We start from the raw sequence: 18,998 nt of genomic DNA on the forward strand, positions 1-18,998 counted from the left end.
AACATGATATAACCAATGCTTCAGAAAAGCTGGTACTGTTGAAATATATATTATTGAATATTATACTGAATTTAAATAATTGCTTTGATTTTAAAATGGAACCCTGCGAACACAGATGTACTGTAGATATATAAATGATGCTATACCTCACATGACTAAATGGGTCATTTTCATGAAACCCCTTATAATATTAAACATAATTTTGTAAAAAAAAAAATTATCATATAAACATAATTGTGTGCCCTACCTTGCACGAAGCATAATTTTAGCTTTAATTGAATGTATTTTATAGCTTTTTCTGTCGAAATCTCTATTTGTCACAAGTACATTATATGTTGTAATTGAAAAAAAACTGGATTTTCTACAAGATGTTCTAAAAAGACAAAAATGACATAACAATATAGACTGAAAAATCTTGTATAATAAACAAAGAAATAGTGGAAGAGATGTGTCCATGACTGATTTTCTCACCCACCGTAAACTTTTTAAAGGATTGTTTGCACACACACCAAAAGAAAAACTTTAAGTTAAGTATATTTGGGTGTAAGGAACACCAGTACCTTTCAAATGGCTACCAGGTATGCTGATGTGAGTTGATACAAGTGTTTTTAAGAAAATCATGTCTGACATGCTGAAAGCAAGATTTTGTGAGAATAGCCAAAATCTCACCTATTAAACACTGCTAGACCAATCAAATTTGAGGACTGGAAATCTCGTTTTGTGTTTTTTAGTGTGTAGTCCATACATCATACTGAATTAGAACATTAAATGATGTCTAAAGTCACTGCAGAATAAGTGTTTCTGAAGGTGAACTGAAGTGCGATCTTCCAACAGGTCTTATTCCCTTGCCTTTATCATGTCTGGGAAAATGTCCTCCATTTTCCCAAACAAACATAGCAGAGTAGATCAAAACAAAAACAGAGAGATGAAGTCATGCTAGCTAAAGATAAATAAAAACAAAGGGATTAGAGCTGTGTGTCTGCACGTGTCCTGTTAACGGGCACCAGACTAGGCAGACGGCTTTTCACTGCATTGAACAAAATACTTTGCGGCTAGAAGTCAAAACAGATGTAAAAAAACATAAATCCCTTTTTTATAAATAAGATAAATATACGATTTTATTCTTTTTTTTCATTGTTGTATATATGTTTTGATAATACAGCAAGCAAAAAGAAAACATAGCAAAAACGTACGGTTAAGAATGGAAATGAATAAGATTGAATAATAAAAAAAGGTGTGTACAGTTAGACAAAAGGAGGTAAGACGCGCGCACACACACACACACACACACACACAAACACACCTGGGTCAAGCTTGTGGATAAATATTTGGATTTGCGGTATTTTCTTTAAACCGTCTCCATCAGCAGGCACCATCTTAAGAAGAAACAGAAAAATAAATACGACAGAGATGTGGGGACAGAGATAGACAGGACGAAGCAGGGATGGAGGGAAAGAGTACATAAAAAGAACTAAGTGATGCTTGCCATCTCAAGAAAGAATGTAAAACAAATTCAAGCCAATCAAATATTACAAAGACTTGCAGACCTTGTAATCACAATTTTAGATTTGAGGTTTTCCATGACAGTGGAAACATGTATCGCAGGGGTATTCAACTAAATTAGCTTGATGTCCAATAAATGAACTCTCCTTACCAGCTGAGGTCCAGACAATTAAATACCTAAAAACATGAATTGATGGTTTTGGCAGACCAAAGAAATGAGCATAGAAAACATTTATTATTGAACAAAATATATTATGTTCTCTTATATGGATAAGCATGTCTTTCTGATCGATAAGACACAAGTAATCCTTCACAAAATATATATTTTAATGCTGTTCTGTAATGTCCTTTAAGTTGCTTTGGTATAAAATAGTTAAGATCAACCAGTAACAATGTCTGTCAACAATATAATGAAGGAAACAAATGCCCTGTGCAAAATGTAAAATATCTAAACCTGCACTGAACATCATTCATTCATTTCAACTTTAACAACTTTGAAAGAAAACTAGAGTGTTCTTTTCTGGTGAACTTCGATTAACAAATAGCAGCATCAAGTTGTGCCTGAACATCCTCTGATAACATTTCAGCTCCTCTTGCATGTTTGCACCTGAAAGGAGGGTGAGTTTAGTTTTTCTAATGTTTTTCTTATATATACAGATAGATTTATATTGATTGCATTAAATCAGCGGCAAATGCTATGTTCTATAATTGTATTATGTCATATAAGGCCACATCTTATATTACAGCTCTAAGCCAGAACAAAAGCAATAAGATATGCAGAAGGCAACACACACACACACACACACACACAGAGCCCTAAGAGAGCTACAGCTCTGTGTGCAGCACTGTGACCTTAGAACCAAAAGCTAGAAAACATCTTAAGCAACGGCAGAGACAGATTAATGTTTGTGTGTTCATTCCTGCTTCCGCCACACTGTGAAAGAACAAAAGTGTTTGTGTTATGGCTGTCTATACTGTGTGTGAGGTGGGCTTAGAGATGAATGTGACCTTGTCTTGCATCCGTACCCTGTTAAGATCTTTGTTAATCTGCGAGTCAAAAGCACCCAACAGTATGTATGAGCTCTGTGAGAAAGACAGTATGATCCAAAAGTCTTTATAGTATTTATAAGCAAAATATGTTTGCATTTTTAACTGAACACTTTTACTATTTTTATTACACAATTTGTTTGAATATTTATTTGAGGAAACAAGTACTTTGGTTTCAAATTTTACTATATTCATTGCATTTTACATGTATTCCTTTTGCGGATGCAATTTTCTTAAAAGCAGCAGCATTTAACACTGTCAAATGTGTTTATCATCACTTTTACATTGGATTTGCAATCCAAGGGACTTTTGGGCCACTGTATGTTCTGACTAATCATAAACTGTTTAATAATCACCTCTTATACTTAAAAAACAAAGAGACATACTGTACACATCCACAGACCGTACTTTTGTATACATAAACATATGTTGAAATGGTTGATCAATATCTTTGCACAATGCTTTAGGTTGGTTCTATTGCATAAACAAAGTTTGTTTTACTCTGCACCAAAAACTCCAAAAGACTGTTGGAAAGCCTGGAGTCACTTTTTTCAGCTGAAACGATTTTTTGCTGAAAATACAACAGAGCTAATGAATGTTGGGCTAAACACAGCGTATTCCGTCTTTGGCTAAAAGCAAAAACAGGCCAAAAACTTTCTAGATACTAGAAAATGCAATGCAATGATGCCATTTGAGGAGGATATCATTTAAACAAGGTATTATGCGGATAATACCTTGACTGAAAAAAATCTGGATTTGGAGTCCAGATCTTTCATTTGAATCACTTCTATTTACTACACCATATTTTAAGTAATTTATGAGTTTTTAATTAGTGACCAAAAATAAATTACATATAACCATGAAAATCCAAATTGTTTACAATCTCTGTTGTATTGTCTTTTGGATGATTTGACCCAAGGTAAACTCCCACTTCTTTAACACACTACGACACACACACAAGAAAAAATTCATTCAAATGTTTCACTAAGAGCAAACAGGTTTATTTTCTATTTTAAGTGAAACCTATGCGCTTCTAAGGCGCTGATCTAACGAAATTAAACAAAGCAATGCAGCAATCAAATTTGAGAGCCGGTTACATTCAGTCCAGATTAATCACTGGAGAGACACACATAAACTTTTCTATTTCATTCTCCACACCAGCTTTGCTCAGCATGCCTGGCTGGGTGGCTGAATTATTCTGTGTGGTCTCCAGAGAAGCGTGGGACCAGGGGCAGCCTGTAGACCAGTAGGCCACGTAATGTGCTCCCGACGCAGGCACAGGGCCACGGCAAGGACCCCTGGGCGGAGGAGAAGTGAGGTGGAAATGACTTTAAATGTTTTGGACAAAGTCCACAACAAAGTGGCAGCACACCATCAAAAAGAAAAAGAGAGCGAATGAAAAGGTGACGGAATGCTAGAGGGAGAGAAAAATGTGGCTGGAATTTGACAATCAAATTCCACAAGCATTTGATCCCTGAAGCTTAAATTTAAAAAGAATAAAAAGCCACAAGGGTATTGTGAGACAACTTAATTTAAGATCAAATTAAATTACCCAAACGAAAGTTACACCTTTTAGTTTTGAGAACTTATTTCTGAATTCAGTCACATGCTGCCCTCCAGTGGCTTGAGAAGGACATGCACACAGGCATTTGGTCTAGTTTATGGTTAAACCAGAATAAAATAAAAATGGTCTTTATTTACTTATCCCCATTTTATAAGCAAACTAAAAAAACTACTTCATTGAAGCTCTCTTAACAGAATTTTTTTTTAAACCAGCTAAGAACAGGTATTTTCATATTTCCTTTCTTTCCTTTTTTGTAAATAAAGACATCATTTATATTATTTTATAGCTATTCCTTGATTGTGTGCTAGAAGGTAAAACCCAAGTAGACTGATTACAGCTCATGGTAAAAATATAGTGAGAGTCGCTAATCTGAACAAGTCCAGGAACACAACTGACACTAAACACAAAACACTCTAATTACAAATAAAAGCTGTCTTCACACACACACACAGAGAAATTTGGGTGCCAAATAGGGCAGCTGAGGGAGCTTTGATGTCGGCATTTCTTGGAATGCTCTATTCTCCTCTCCTGCCTTTATACTCCTCTCTTTTTATCCCTCTCTCAATCTTTCTCCATGGTTTTCTCACAGTTTCTCACAGCAGGCAGGAGGCACATGGCAGAGTGAACCAGCGGGCAGTGTTCATTATTGCCCAAAATGTTCGTTGACAAGAAAATTCTTAATGCAGTCGCCAGTTGAGATGAAATGGATTCATGACATGACAACACTAAAAAAAATAATTAAAATGATGCGATCAAGTCACATTTTTTATTGAGCCCAACAGTGGTAAACTGAATGGCTTTGCTTATCATCTGTGTCTCTTGCTATTCAATTTAAATTGAAATGCACAGGAAAACAAATGTTATTCCCCAAGTTTAAAATGTGTGTGTGTGCGCCGGCGCACGCTATCATTGCTGGTATCAAATGGCATGTCTTTGATCAGTCTGTTATTAGTGAGGTGTGTACAGACAAGAGGAATTCAGCTCCCCAGTTTTCTGTTCTCACCCACCTCTCCTCTGTCCCTACTTTTGTGTGCATTGAAACCAAATAAAGACACACAGATTGGATTGTTGGAAGATGGGCTTTGCTAACAAAATGGAGGCAGATTTGAATGCGAGTTTGCAGTCAATCCTAAAGGATTATGTCGTGATGAGAAGTCGTTTCGAGGGGGAGGAGGTCAAAGTTTTTGAATAAAGATTATGAAGGCATATAAATGTAAAAAAATAACGTGCATAGATAAATCACAATATTCCATAACAAATATTCTTAAATATAGATTTCCAGCCGTCTTTAAATGCACTCCCAAGCTTATTCTTTTCATAGAGCCTGATAATTCACACACAACTGCATGTTTATTTACTATGACCGAAACAAATGTGTGAGCTCTGAGTGTAATCACTCTGTTCCTAAGGAGACAAAACATGGACGAGAGCTTGCCAGCAAAGAAAGACATATAGACATTAGAGCAGTGACTTGATTCCTGTGCGTGTGCTTATGTTTGCTAAGCAGACAGATGGAGAGGAGAGACCTGTCTGGAGCAGTGCCCACACCTGGTGTGAATCCAAACGACTCTCTCTAGACACACACAAGATGCCATACTTGAAAGGGAATACTAGATACCAGTTTACAAGGGAGTAAATACTGTACAAAAAATACAGTATTTAACAATTCAAAAAGATGTATGCTGCATAATCCCACTACAATCCTATTCATTACTGTATTCAAAAATATACAATTAAAAAGGTATATATATATATATATATATATATATATATATATATATATATATATATATATAGGCATCCACCATTGTTTATTTCATATTTAATATAAATCAGACTTTGCTTTTGATTTTTTATTCAACAAAATATTGTAAATAATAAAACAAATGAAAATGTCATGGACAAAAATGATGGGACTCCTAACCTTATATTTTGTTGCACAATCTTTAGAGGCAATCGCTGCAAGAAACCTTTTTCTTTAGCTCTCAATTAGACTTCGGCACTTCTGTAAACAGGTAGTTTGGCACCCTATTCCTTAGCAAACTGCTCCTGCTGTCTCAGGTTGATGGGTACCTTCTCCAGACTGCAAGTTTCAGCTCTTTCCATATAATTCAGATCAGGACTCATAGAAGGCCACTTCAGAATAGTCCAATGTTTTGTTCTTATCCACCAGCTGTGTGTTTTGGGTCATTATCCTGTTGGGGGACCCATGACCTGCGACTGAGACAGAGCTTTCTGACACTGGGCAGTACGTTTCGCTTCAGACTTTGACTTGTTAGTCTTGAGATTTAATTTTGCCCTGCACAGATTCAAGGCACCCTGTGGCAGATGCAGCAAAGCAGCCCCGAAACATAACCGAGCCTCCTCAATGTTTCACTGTAGGTATGGTGTTCACTTCTTTGCAAGCTTGATTTTTTGTCTGTGAACATAGAGCTGCTGTGACTTGCTAAAAAGCTCCAGTTCTGACTCATCTGTCCAAAGGACATTCTCCCAGAAGGATTGTGGCAATATGAATTTTAGCAAATTCCAGTCTGGCTTTTTTATGCTTTTCTTTCAAAAGTGCATTTGCAACTGTTGTCACAGGAACATCAAGCTGCTTGGAGATGATCTTGCAGCCTTTACCTTTGCCATGATTGTCTATTATTTTCTTTCTGAGCTCCTCATACAAATCTTTTGCTTTCACTGGTCCATGTTCTTTGTGGGGCACACAATGATACCAAACTGCACAGTCTTTTCTCAGAGTTAATAGGCTGAATGACTGATCACAATATTGGATGCATGTGTGATACTAATTAAAGAAACTAATTAGTTTGAAATGTCACTATAATCCTATTATTCTTTTATTATTAAATTATTTCTAAGGGGTACCAACAAATGTGTCCAGGCAATTTTGGAATATCTTTGTAGAATAAGTCATCTGTTTTCACAGGTTCTTTGCTTTATTCTATGACACACCAAGGTATACGTGATAAAATAGCTTTTAATTTCATCACTCTTCAGAAGGAATGAAGCATTACTTCAATGTGCTGTAAGGGTAACAACAAATCTGAGCACCTCTGTATATACACAAACAGATACTTTTCTTGTGCTGCAGCAGTGCAGCTGTGAAGGAAACCATCACCAGCGAACCCAAACTCACATGATGAGTTTTGATGTCTGCAGATCTCTTATCAAAAGCCAACATAAGTGCAAAGACAAAATCATTAACTGAAGCATTTTGCTCAACATATGCACACAAGTTTTCTCTCTCAATGGTGGCCAAGAACTGTTTGGTTACAAGCATTCGTCTGAATATCTGAAGAAATGTATATAGATTTGGAACAACCAAAGAGTGAAATGTTGTTTGTTTCTGTGTTCCTATGTCTGAAAAGGATGAGTGCAAAATCTAAGCTGAGAGATTTAATCAGACATCGCATAAAATAAACCTTCCGTTTATCCTTGTCAGTAGTTAAGAACAACACATTTTTAATAAGGCATGACCAAAAACATTGGAACCACTACATTAGTAAATCATTAATTTAAAGTGTAAATAGTCTTTTTATGTTCTATAACAGATCAATCTCTACACCACATACCTGTTAATGATAAACCATATCTTTTTTTTAACTGATAGAGCATAGCATACAGTGTACACTGCTGGTATGATAAGTCTATTTGACCACTAGGTGTCAGTATGCATATATCCTATCTCTCAAGAATCGTATCTTCATCATAAATGGCACTCACATTCTCAATGACAAAGGTCCACTCCTTGTCTTCAAACTCCTCTGCGTGGGGATCCTGGAAATCAGAATACAGGAATGGATCATAAACTTTGCACAGAATCAAAGATAGAGATGAATCTGAAAGATTAACATGTGATGTCTCTCATGTTACAGTTTCCTTCTCACATAGCCAACCATTATTAAGTCATGTCAATTCCATTCAACTTCATTATTTATTTATTTGGAACGGAGTCGTTTAATAAGCAATGTTGTATATTGGTTCATTATTGTAAAATAAACTTGTTCAAAAACCTCTCATGTTTATTTTGTAATTTGACCGTCAGACTGGACATTACACCCTGACAAAAGTTTACCTAACCTGATCTTCCAGAACTTTCAACAGCCAGTGGCTGGAAGCACAAAATAAAACATTCATGACCAACAGCAAAGAACTCTGGGAGATGTAGTTTAACATTACCCTGATTATTGTGGTTTGGCGAGGACTGGGCAGACAAGCACTTTGTGTGTCAGTGTGAAACACTAACCTTTGTTAACACAATGTGGAGACTGTTAGAGAATATTTAATACTAGGTCAGTCTGTCAGGACAAACTTGTGTGTGTGGTGTTTTTAAGTCGATGCTTAGACAAATACAAGGAGAGCAATGTTGATGCAACTGTGTGTGATCCCTAGGGCGTGGATCATTCCGGTGGCTGACACAGGACACAAGATTTTTCGCTTCTTTTGCCGAAGGAGATAACATATTTATGAAACGCACTCCATTTAGGGCTACTGTAGAAATCGAATGGCCAATTCCATGCAAGGCGACTCAAGGTGTATTTAGATGTCTACAGATCCTCTAATAAATGACACACTGGACCTATAAGGTGGGGAGTTAGAATGCAACGCTGGTTTGCACTTTGAACAACTTACACCAAGCCTACACCGTTCATGAGTGTCATGTCACATCAAAGCTAAATTGCTCAATAAAAAGCATTTCTGATTTGTGTCAGATGTTTTTAATCATGTCAGGTAAATACAGTGATATAGTGAAATCTTGCCAGCACAAACCCTACCATCTGTCATTTCTACAGTCTGACCGTATAAACCACGCACCCAAATGCGTCTCTAATGTATCACAATATTGTGAAATCTTGCGAGTGATAAATAACCTGAACGGTCAATATTTACTATAGAATATCTGTCAAGCTTCAAAAGTGCGGGGACTCAAAATTGAACAGCACATTAAGTGTCCTGATTACAATCCTGTTACGAGAATCTACAAACAGCACTGTATGTGTGTATTTGTGCCTAATATATCCACTTCCTGTGCAGCAGCACCTGGCTTTGACAATCAGGATGTCAGGTCTCAATTTTTCTTGCCAGATGTAAAAATCTGCTGAGTAGAATCTGTTTCAGTTCCTGCATCAGTTTCAATTTCTGTTTCAAACACACTTGAGAAGTGGTGGAATATCAGACTGGAATCAAGACGTCTAGACACCAGTAGTATTGCAGATCCCCACCAATCAGATTCTGGGTAACGGCCAGTAACGTCTAACCTACTTGGCCAATGGATGAGAGAGTGTTTGTGTGTGTGCATGCATGTGCGTTTACCTTAAAGAGGGTAACAGTAATCTCAATGTTCTCTGGAACAGGCCACACGACCACTCCTCTGTAAGGGTTCTTGATTCCAGGCTGCCAGCTATGAGACTGCAAAAAACATCAGACAATACATTTTGGATGAAAATTTATGCACAAGGTAAGCACAAACATGGAAGTAAATCTTTACTCAGACTTCACTTTGAACAATTTCTGTTTATTTTATTATTTATTAATATACAAAAATTCAAGTTATCTTTTAATGTTAAAATAAGGAAGCATTTACATTTTTTGTACTTTTTATATGAAGTGAATACAAAAAGTGAAGCCAAAAAGATTTCACCCACCTTGGAAGATTTCCTTCGGCTCCTGCGTGTCCAGACGACAACTAGCTTGTCCGGTTGCCTAAAAAACAAAATAAAACAAAAAAATATTATATCCAAACTAAACACTACCAAAGCTTCTCAATTCATCTCTCCTGGCACAAAGCTAGCAAGTTTGAGTCAGAGGTTTGCCCCAGACCAAAGGAGCTGATGGGAAATGAGAGCACAAGGCAATCACCAACACTGTCAGGAAAATAAAAAGTCAAACTGACACTGCAAACTAAATTCGAGCCCACATCACACAGTCCTGCACTAGCAGTAAACACGTTTTTTTTTTAGGGTGAGGCAGATCTGAGCAGGACAAAGAAGGAAACAGGAGGTCAAAAACTTTACTACTCACGCACAGAGACTCCATGAATACTGAGCTTTAGTTGGATTAACAGTAAGAGGCTCGACCACAATCAGGTTAATGCAAGCACTGTGTGTCTGTATGTGCGTATGGGGTTAAATATGTTGTTTCAATATATAAAATGATTAAGAAGTAAATAATCCAATAAAATGATCTAATACCCCAACATTTACAATCATGACAGGGTGATCTAGGCCTGTCTATAAACTCCCTACAGTGTGCCTGGATTGTTCTAGATTACTACACATAAAATTAGTCCTCCCAAAAAAAGAAGGATTTACCATTGAGAACTAACCAAAAACATTTAACTGGAGTATATTAGTGTATAATCCAACTACCAGAGTGTCCCTTCTTAGTTCACAAGCCCCAAAGAGAAAACCCACTAGGTTTGCTCTATACTTCAAAACTGAATTCACATGGAAATAAAATTAAGTAATAATGCGTCTCTTTCACTTTCACAAAGTTATTTTTTCAACACAGTCTTTGGATTTCTCAAAGAAAAAATTATCCACAGAGAAGCTCATTGTTTCTCGACATTTACAGAAGACACACACTCTCATGCCCCGCAGCATATAATAATGCATCACGCTGTGTGTGACACGGAGCATTTAGGAAAATCTGTTTTTAGTCATGAAATGCAGCTCTCATTTCCAAGCGTTACCCTACCATATCTTTTCTTTATTTCCATTCCTACTTCCCACTGTGTGCGCGTGTCCTCTTATCACTTGTGAATACAGTATTTCATATTATTCGGCATGACAACACGGCCAGCAATTCTCATATCGATTTATAGTCTCTGGCAATGATATTTTATTTCCAAACAAATGACATAGAAAACTACTTGAATTAAAAAATACAGCATGGAGCTACTTGTAGCTCACATAACTGTCATGTAGAGTGTTCCTGTAGCTCAGTGGTTCTCAAACTGGGGGCCGTGATACATTTTGTGCAATCAAACAGAAAAATTAGACTACCAACAAAAAGTATTGATGTCCCTGCATTGTATGAATAAAGGCTTTTAGTTTCGTTATAATCCAATGTTCAGATCATACGTCTTTATTTGGGGGCACGAAGCGATACACCTGACCCTGCACAAAGGGGGTCTTACAACAAAAAAGTTTGAGAACCACTGCTGTAGCTCGATCAGTGAAGCATGCTCAAACGTTGTGGGTTCGATTCCAAGGTAACACACATACAATAAACAAAAAATATACAGTATACCTTAAATACACTTTAAACGTATTTGGATTAAAGTGTCACATGCATGTAAATGCCAAATGTCAATGTAACAAGTTTAAAACAGCACACTACTATTTATCAGCCTGGAAATGCAACGACACCTCACCTTGTACTCAATCACTTAAAATCACTATAAATCCTCAACACAAGCATCACAGTTTCTAATGTTTCAATGCTTTTCTGCAAACAGAAAGAACCACACCTGCAATTCATTTCTAGACATCATAGAAATATTTCTGAAAGTGCACTTGGATCCATCAAGTCAGTTGTTTCAGCTTAGATCTCCAACTGCAGACCATAAAGCTACATTAAGTCAAAGCCAAGCCTTTATCTGTCAAAGCCAGGCAGTCTCTTTTAAAAAGCACATCTTAACACCTGTTCTCTCTATAACAACCCTGATCTACAAGCTAAATTAAAGTGAGTATGGTGTTTCTTTTTGCTTCGATTTGCATTACTGGCACTCTGTGTTGTGTAGACAACTGGCATGTCTTTGCTGATAGAATCTCATCAACATTCTGAGGCATGGGACATGATGGCAACACAGCTACAGAGGCAAAACTCTCAATCCTTGATATGGGGTACAGATGCCCATGAGCTGGGGGTGCTTGATACTAACTTGCACCCGTTGTTATCTGTAGACCTAAGGTTTACTCTGGCTCACTTTACAATTTCGCAAGGAACTTAAAGCTTCTCACAGAACAGTGTTGTAGGGTTCAAAGCTGCATGCATTCTGTCTAGCTAGTAAATATAGATGTAAAACATCTAAAAATAGAACAAACACCCCTATAAAGTCCAGCGGAAAATGAAGTGGGCGTGAGAAAGAAAGCTTCACACTCATCTTACAACACTCACTGTTACATAAAAACATAAGACAGAATAAAAAGTACTGAAATTTTGCCAATAAGTGAGATAGATTGTCTCGAAGAGGCAAATTACCCCACAACAATATTTACACTTCTAACTATAGAAGCCGTAGATCGGAGCAGACCTGACATAAATAAATGAAGAGATAAGAATGACAAAGTGGGTCATTGCGCTGCAGGAGATGCTATCGGCAGGAAGTGGAGCGGGGCAGAGTCACAGACCAAGTGACAAACCCAGGAGAAAAATCCTTCACTGGGTGTGGGAAGCACAGCTAACCCATAGACAATTAAATATTGCGTTCCTAGATTACTCGGTGCTAAACTCAAATCATGTACTTGTGCATGCCATGAGTGTATATTGTATTGTATATTATTTGAGAAATGACAGCACAAATTTAATTTAGATCTCATTTAAAGGTCCATTGTATGAAATTTAGCGGCATCTAGAGGCTCACTGCACTGCCCCCTTCCTTTCAAAGCACTACGGTGGGTCTCACATGACTAAGATGTCGTCTTGTTTTCGCTTCTAGGCCAAAGGAGATAACATATTCATGTAACACACCCTGTAGAGCATTTTTACCATTTAGGGCTAATGTAGGAATAACATGGCAAATTCCATGTAAGGGGACCTGTGGTTTATGTAAATAGAAATAGCTCATTATAAGGTAATAAAAACATAACGCTTAATTATGTAAGGTCTTTATACAACTCTAGAGACAGTAATGTATATTATATTGCATTTATGTCAATACATCCTCCAAAATATATTATCTTTAAGATTGCTTTACCGATAAAAAACAGCTCTCTGGCTCACTTTACTTGACGTGTGAAAGAATTTCTAATACATTACATAATAATGGCTGTGAATTTGATTGCAAACAGCCCTGTAAACAGACACATGCAAACAGAGTATCCAGATCATTCTCCAGACCTTAAAACCACCGCAGGCAAATACCGAATGACAAATGCATTTGAGGACTTCAAACTGAATAATCAGATGTTTTTCTGGCCTTATGAGTCTGGCAAGCTTAAGTTAACAAAACTCTTGATGGTATACAAAGACTTAGAAACACACGTCCCCAAAACACTCAAGTCTTAAGAAAAACTGCAGATATTTATGTGGAATGTCCAAAGCAAGCATGGATCCTGTGACCTTACTGGCTCTGTTACTCAATTCAGAGGGAAAGGGAGGGAAAGGAAGGGATGAGACGCCACAAGAGGACTGGACAGACTGAACCGCATCCTGACTCAAAACGGATGAATACAAAAAATACAGAAAGAGAAAACGTCCTCCATTATTTTTAGGTAAAGAGATGTTGTCAGTCAAAGACTTATCCCTATTGATGTCTGAATAAAGAAAGCAAGCAGCTCGAAAGTGATATTAAGAAAGAGATATGGATAGAGAGAGATAGGGTAGACTACTTTTAATTTAATTCATCTTCGCAGGCTTTTATAAAAAATGACAGAAAGTTATAAAAACAGAAAGAAAACACAGAATATGTGTATGTGTCTAAAGTGATAAATGACATGAAATGACACGAATGCCTTTGAGTCACATAAAATTCATAAGAAATGTCAATGAAGAGGCTTCTCAATGAGGGATGTACCATGCTGCCAAATAGCTAAAACACAGAACCATGGATGAAAATAAAATAATCAAATCAATCTAAGAAAACAGCACTTGTTTCTAAATCTTGACATCTGTTCTTGATCGATTCAGCAAGCTGATGCCAATTTGAGTAGCGGTCACACAAACCTAATCTTCAGCATATCGTAACGGAAATATCTCTTAACATTTATGACATGGTAGTTAAAAAAAAGGTCATAAGAAGTTTTATTGAAGCCATTATGAAAAACTGCAGAACTACATGCTGCTGATGTCCTCAAACTAATGAGCATACACATAAAGGGGAAAAAAGAGATTGGTATCATTAAACCACACTTTTTCAGCTAAAATGACATTTTAAAGGGAGTGAACGCTGTGAGAAGAAGAGTGGGGGAGTGGCGCGTTAATCCGCGACGAGCGAGCTTCAAACCAGCGACTGGTCCGGCATGGGAGAAGGGCACTGAGACGAAAGGCCATAGCCTCTAGTGTTTGTTGCAGGGTTCCCAGAAGATTGTTTGCTATCGTATTCCGTTGGTCGTGGAACCCCCTTCCTTCAGTTTGCAATAGCGGTTTAGTGGTCGGCAGTCCCCTCCGTCTGTTTGAGTTTCAAATGCGACACATTGAGCAGTACTGGCCCACACTCACACCCAGTGTTATATTTTGCACATGAAAACACTTCATTAACTCAAATTGACGGATACAAAATCCCAGATGCCTTATGCCTAATCAGACAGATTATTATCCTGCAGTCTAAACAGCATGTAAATCACAGATCTGCCAACTCACTTCAAATCAATCACTTCCTCAAGTACATTTTAAGTCAATTTTTACTGCTACTACAGAAACAATCAAATAAATAATTATGAAAGACAGAACCAAATACACAATGCCAAAAGCCATCCTTCATGCATCTGAGTGAGGACAAATGAGGGTCTGTTTCATTCACACTGGGTGACTTAATTCAGAGTGACAGTGAGTGGGCAACACTGTGTGTTGTGGGCAAGCAGTAAAGTCATTCACAGTGACTGACAGAAATATGAGCATTACATTGCAAATCCTCAAGCCAAACGTGTGGAAATGCAACGAACGAACGAGCGAGAGAGAGCGAGAGAGAGAGAGAGAGAGAGCGAGAGAGAGAGCGAGAGAGAGAGAGAGAGAGAGAGAGAGAGAGAGAGAGAGAGAGAGAGAAAGAGAGAGAGAGAAAAGACAGAAAGAACGAATGAAAGAAAGAACGAATGAAAGAAAGAACGAATGAAAGAAAGAACTAAAACGCATTGCAAATGCAATGTAATAGATCCAGTGAAACATTTTCCTTGAATCGTCTGACCTTTTTTACTCTGCTGACAGGATGTAAAACTATTTCACACTCCTCTAAACCGCATTCCCTCTCTCTCTCTTATACATCAACCCCCTTCTCACTACTCTTACAGAAAATGTCAAGGCCATGAAAATGGTGTGGGAGGAATGCAGGTCTAAAGGCTTTGGGTTTGTGTGAAGCTGTGATACGTCAAAGATTGAAAATGGTTTATTAATTCAAATTTTGAAGACGAGAAATTGAAACAGCACAGTTTTATAAAACTTTAGGTGCCAGTTTCACAGACAAAGCTTATTTTAAGCCAGGACTAGTCTATGTCTTGTTTAAATTAGGATATTTAAGTCACTTTTATTAAAATACCTTCAATACAAATCTTGAGACAAAACAACATTATTTTATAGGCATGTCCGTGGGAAGCCCCGCATTATTGATGTGGTGGAACGTGCTGCTGCCGCATGTGAAGAACCCCAAGCCAAAACTTTTGAAAAATTAAACAACAGTCCTGGGAGATAAAGGCAAGGCTTAAATTCTGATATTTTCCTATTTTAAACTATGTAGCTTACTAACCTTTGCTTAGTAAAAGAACCGCCGAGAAACTGGCATAATGCTACTGGTTGAAGGGTAGCTTACTTGCAGGTAACTTTAAGGACTGTAGTCAAAAACTATCAGCAGCTTGCTTGCTAACATATTACCTAGAATATTGAAATTATAGACTGAATTGAAGATGAAGGCACTACTCAAATGTTAACCATGAATGTTTCTTCTGTTTGCTAACTGCTGTCTGATGGCTGAACATTAGAAATGTTGTGCATCCACTTATTATCAATATAGCGTGACATTTAGCATGCAAATTAATCAAAATATCGGCCCTAAAAATCTCTACACCATATCAATTAAAAAGTAGTTAACAAATATTAAAGCTGGAAAAAGTATTTGCAAGCTCTACAATTATGAGAGATTTTGAATATTGACCTGAATGCTGACCTGTACAGTAAAGCTGAAGTAAAGTAAATTCATTGTTAAATGGCTCAGCATCACTGAGCCATTTCCTTGTCCAGGCCCTTGTAATCTCAAGGTTGGAGTACTGCAATGCTCTCCTTGATGGTCTCCCTGCAAAGGATATCAAACACTCCAGCTGGTTCAGAATGCAGCAGCACGCCTCATCTTCCAACAGACCAAAAGGTCTCATGTGACACTCCTTTTCATCTCTCTCCACTGGCTACCAGTTGAAGCCCCTATCAGATTCAAGTCACTAATGCTTGCCTACAGGACTATCACTGGATTTGCAACGGCATACTTTCACACCCTCCTACACTCCGACAACCTATCAAGAGCCCTGCGCTCATCAAACGAGCAGCGTCTTGTAGTGCCTTCTCAAAGGGCAGCAAGTCGCTTTCCTGCTCATTCCCCTTTACAACTCCATCCTGGTGGAACATTCCTCATCTCATCCGGTTGACCACATCTCTCACAACATTTAAAAAAACTACTTAAAACTCATCTCTTCTGTGAATACTTAACACACAAAAAAACTCGGTATTGTTCAAGCTTTTGTTAAAACTAGTAACTTGGTTTTAGCACCTATTGTATTATAGCTCCCTGAAATCTATGTAAGCCGCTTTGGATAAAAGCGTCTGCTAAATGACTAAATGTAAAGCATCTAACAATTACTGCTGCAGTCAGGGGGTGTCACAATGTGTGACCCGGTCTGTGAAATCCAGGCTAATGTTTCAAAATTAAAAAAATCAAAGTTTGATTTCAATTAATCATTTCTTAATAATATGATAATCTTTAATATAAATACTCTATAGCAACTAAATTAATTACACCATTTAAATTATTTTGCTGCAAAACACCAGTGACAATAAATATTACAGCAGAGACTCCACCATGGTAACATATTACTGGAGGAATAAAATCCTCAGCAATTGTGTCTATGCTTTAAAGGTGTGGGAACCATAATGGAATACAACATTACTTAACACCAGAGACACTGTTGAATTCATCTATTTAACATTTAATGTTGCCAATGCCAAGTGACAAGAGAACAGCAAAGGCCTACCTTCTAGAAGGCAGTGAATCAACAGGCGGGGATACCTAAGCAGGCTGTGGCGTGCCCTGTATCCTAGCAACATGCTTCTGAAACACTGCCCAAGGTGTTGGCTGGATGCTGGCTGACCACTAACACAGTAAGACACACAGAGCTGTTGTACGCTACCAATGGCTACAGAAAATGCAACACCACCTAACTCTCAGAATTTCCTATACTGACTTTCTTTTACATCCACCATAGAATGCTTAGATTTCCTCTTTCATTTGGATTTTTTAATGACCCCTTAAGGATTTGTTCAATATTTTAGTCTTCCACACATTTTCCCCCATTCTTGCCCCCGAGTACATTTCCCATCTTTAGTGCATTCCAGAACAAATGACCTGTGGTTTTTCTACATAAAATGTGAGAATGTGAACTTTTACTCGAGCTTGGAGAGCTGTTTCCTCCTGAGACCAAAGTGGAAAACGTAACTTTCCATCAGAACAATGTCACAGCGGAAAAATTAACCACAAAACATACAGATCACGAAGCCATCACACACACACACAGTTGACTAGCCTCCCCCTGGTGCAACCGGCTTTCAGCATCTTGTTAGTCAATGTATAATAGTCTTTAGGCCCCTTTACTAGGATAGTAAACACACTTAAAATATTACACTGAAGCATCAATTATTTTGGTTAAACGGCATTATCCTGTGATATATTATCTAAGAAATTCAATATTCCATTAAATATCATGAAATTGGGCCTCCCTGGGGCACTCTGGTTTTCAAGCCATATTACGAAATAGTGTTTTTCCATGGAAAGGTTTTCTTTCCCAGCAGTGCCCTTAGCAGCAGACATTAGTGCATTTCTAGCATACCAATACCTGACACATCTGGAACACCTCAAGGGTTTGTGTGCCAAACGTGAGTAAAGCATTCAATTAAATACACCTCCAGGGCCAAGAAATAATGCTGCACCTGAACAGTCTTCAGATTACTTCAAATGAGATTTTCTTCATACTTTCCTTGAAGAACTGAGAGCCTGTCCTATAGAAGGTGCTCTAAAAGGGCTCATCGGACGAAAATTTTACTTTTTTGCGCGTTTCAGTGGTATATTCCGTTCCGTCAACAAACTCCGAAAACATGAAAACTAGAACCCAGTAAGTTTGTTTTGGTGTGCTTCTCCATGCAAGCATGTGAAAAATTGAGCCGTTCAGATTTCGCTCCTGTGGTGACGTAGAGGGAGGCTCTTATTATAATGTTACCGCCCCTTAATCCACACAATTCCACCGATGGCGCTGCCGCCATTGTTGTTTCAAAAGCAACAGTTTTTATTTTAATTGAATGAAAATCCCTCAGAAACCATAAGTAAAAACCTGCTTGTTTGCACAGATCACTTCAACCCGGAGTGCTTTATCAACCTGAGACAGTACATGTAGGATTTGCTTCAAAGTTGTTCCTCAAGAGGAATCGACAAAGCTACCGATGTAAGTAATATTTATCAACAGTCTGAATTGACGTAAATGTACCATATATAGGAAGATAACGTTAGCATATGATAGCGAAGGGAGCTATGTCAGTCACAGGCTTAATAGAACAGCCAAAGCCAGTTAAACTTTCTATATTTATATGCTATTTGCAAATGAGCATTTGGAGTTTAGCGTCCAGTCTTTTCTGATTCGCACACACACTGAGTGCACCTGCGCTGTAGACCATCCGTTTAGATCGTTAAAATAGGGCCCATTATCATTTAAAGAGACATACGCCAAAACCGGTTGCTGTGAGCATAGCTGTT

The 18,998-nt window shown here is 37.7% G+C and overlaps 1 protein-coding gene across 8 annotated transcripts in view; it reads right to left on the reverse strand.

Annotated features, from left to right (window-relative positions):
* The window catches only part of ehbp1 (EH domain binding protein 1), a 113,823-nt gene that overhangs the window by 92,394 nt on the left and 2,431 nt on the right, over window positions 1-18,998 (reverse strand). For 7 of the 8 annotated variants that reach the window (XM_079458364.1, XM_079458362.1, XM_079458359.1 and 4 more), the window contains exons 3-5: window positions 9,763-9,820; window positions 9,431-9,526; window positions 7,841-7,894 (exon numbers count right to left, since the gene is read on the reverse strand). In XM_079458364.1, the coding sequence (XP_079314490.1) occupies window positions 7,841-7,894; window positions 9,431-9,526; window positions 9,763-9,820 (208 nt within the window). Of the gene's footprint in view, window positions 1-1,303; window positions 1,380-7,840; window positions 7,895-9,430; window positions 9,527-9,762; window positions 9,821-18,998 lie in introns of those variants that run through there. The other variant, XM_079458365.1, reaches the window with a different exon arrangement.

Source organism: Barbatula barbatula (genome assembly GCF_947034865.1).
Source record: "Barbatula barbatula genome assembly, chromosome: 6".
In the NCBI taxonomy this organism is placed as follows: Eukaryota; Metazoa; Chordata; class Actinopteri; order Cypriniformes; family Nemacheilidae; genus Barbatula; species Barbatula barbatula.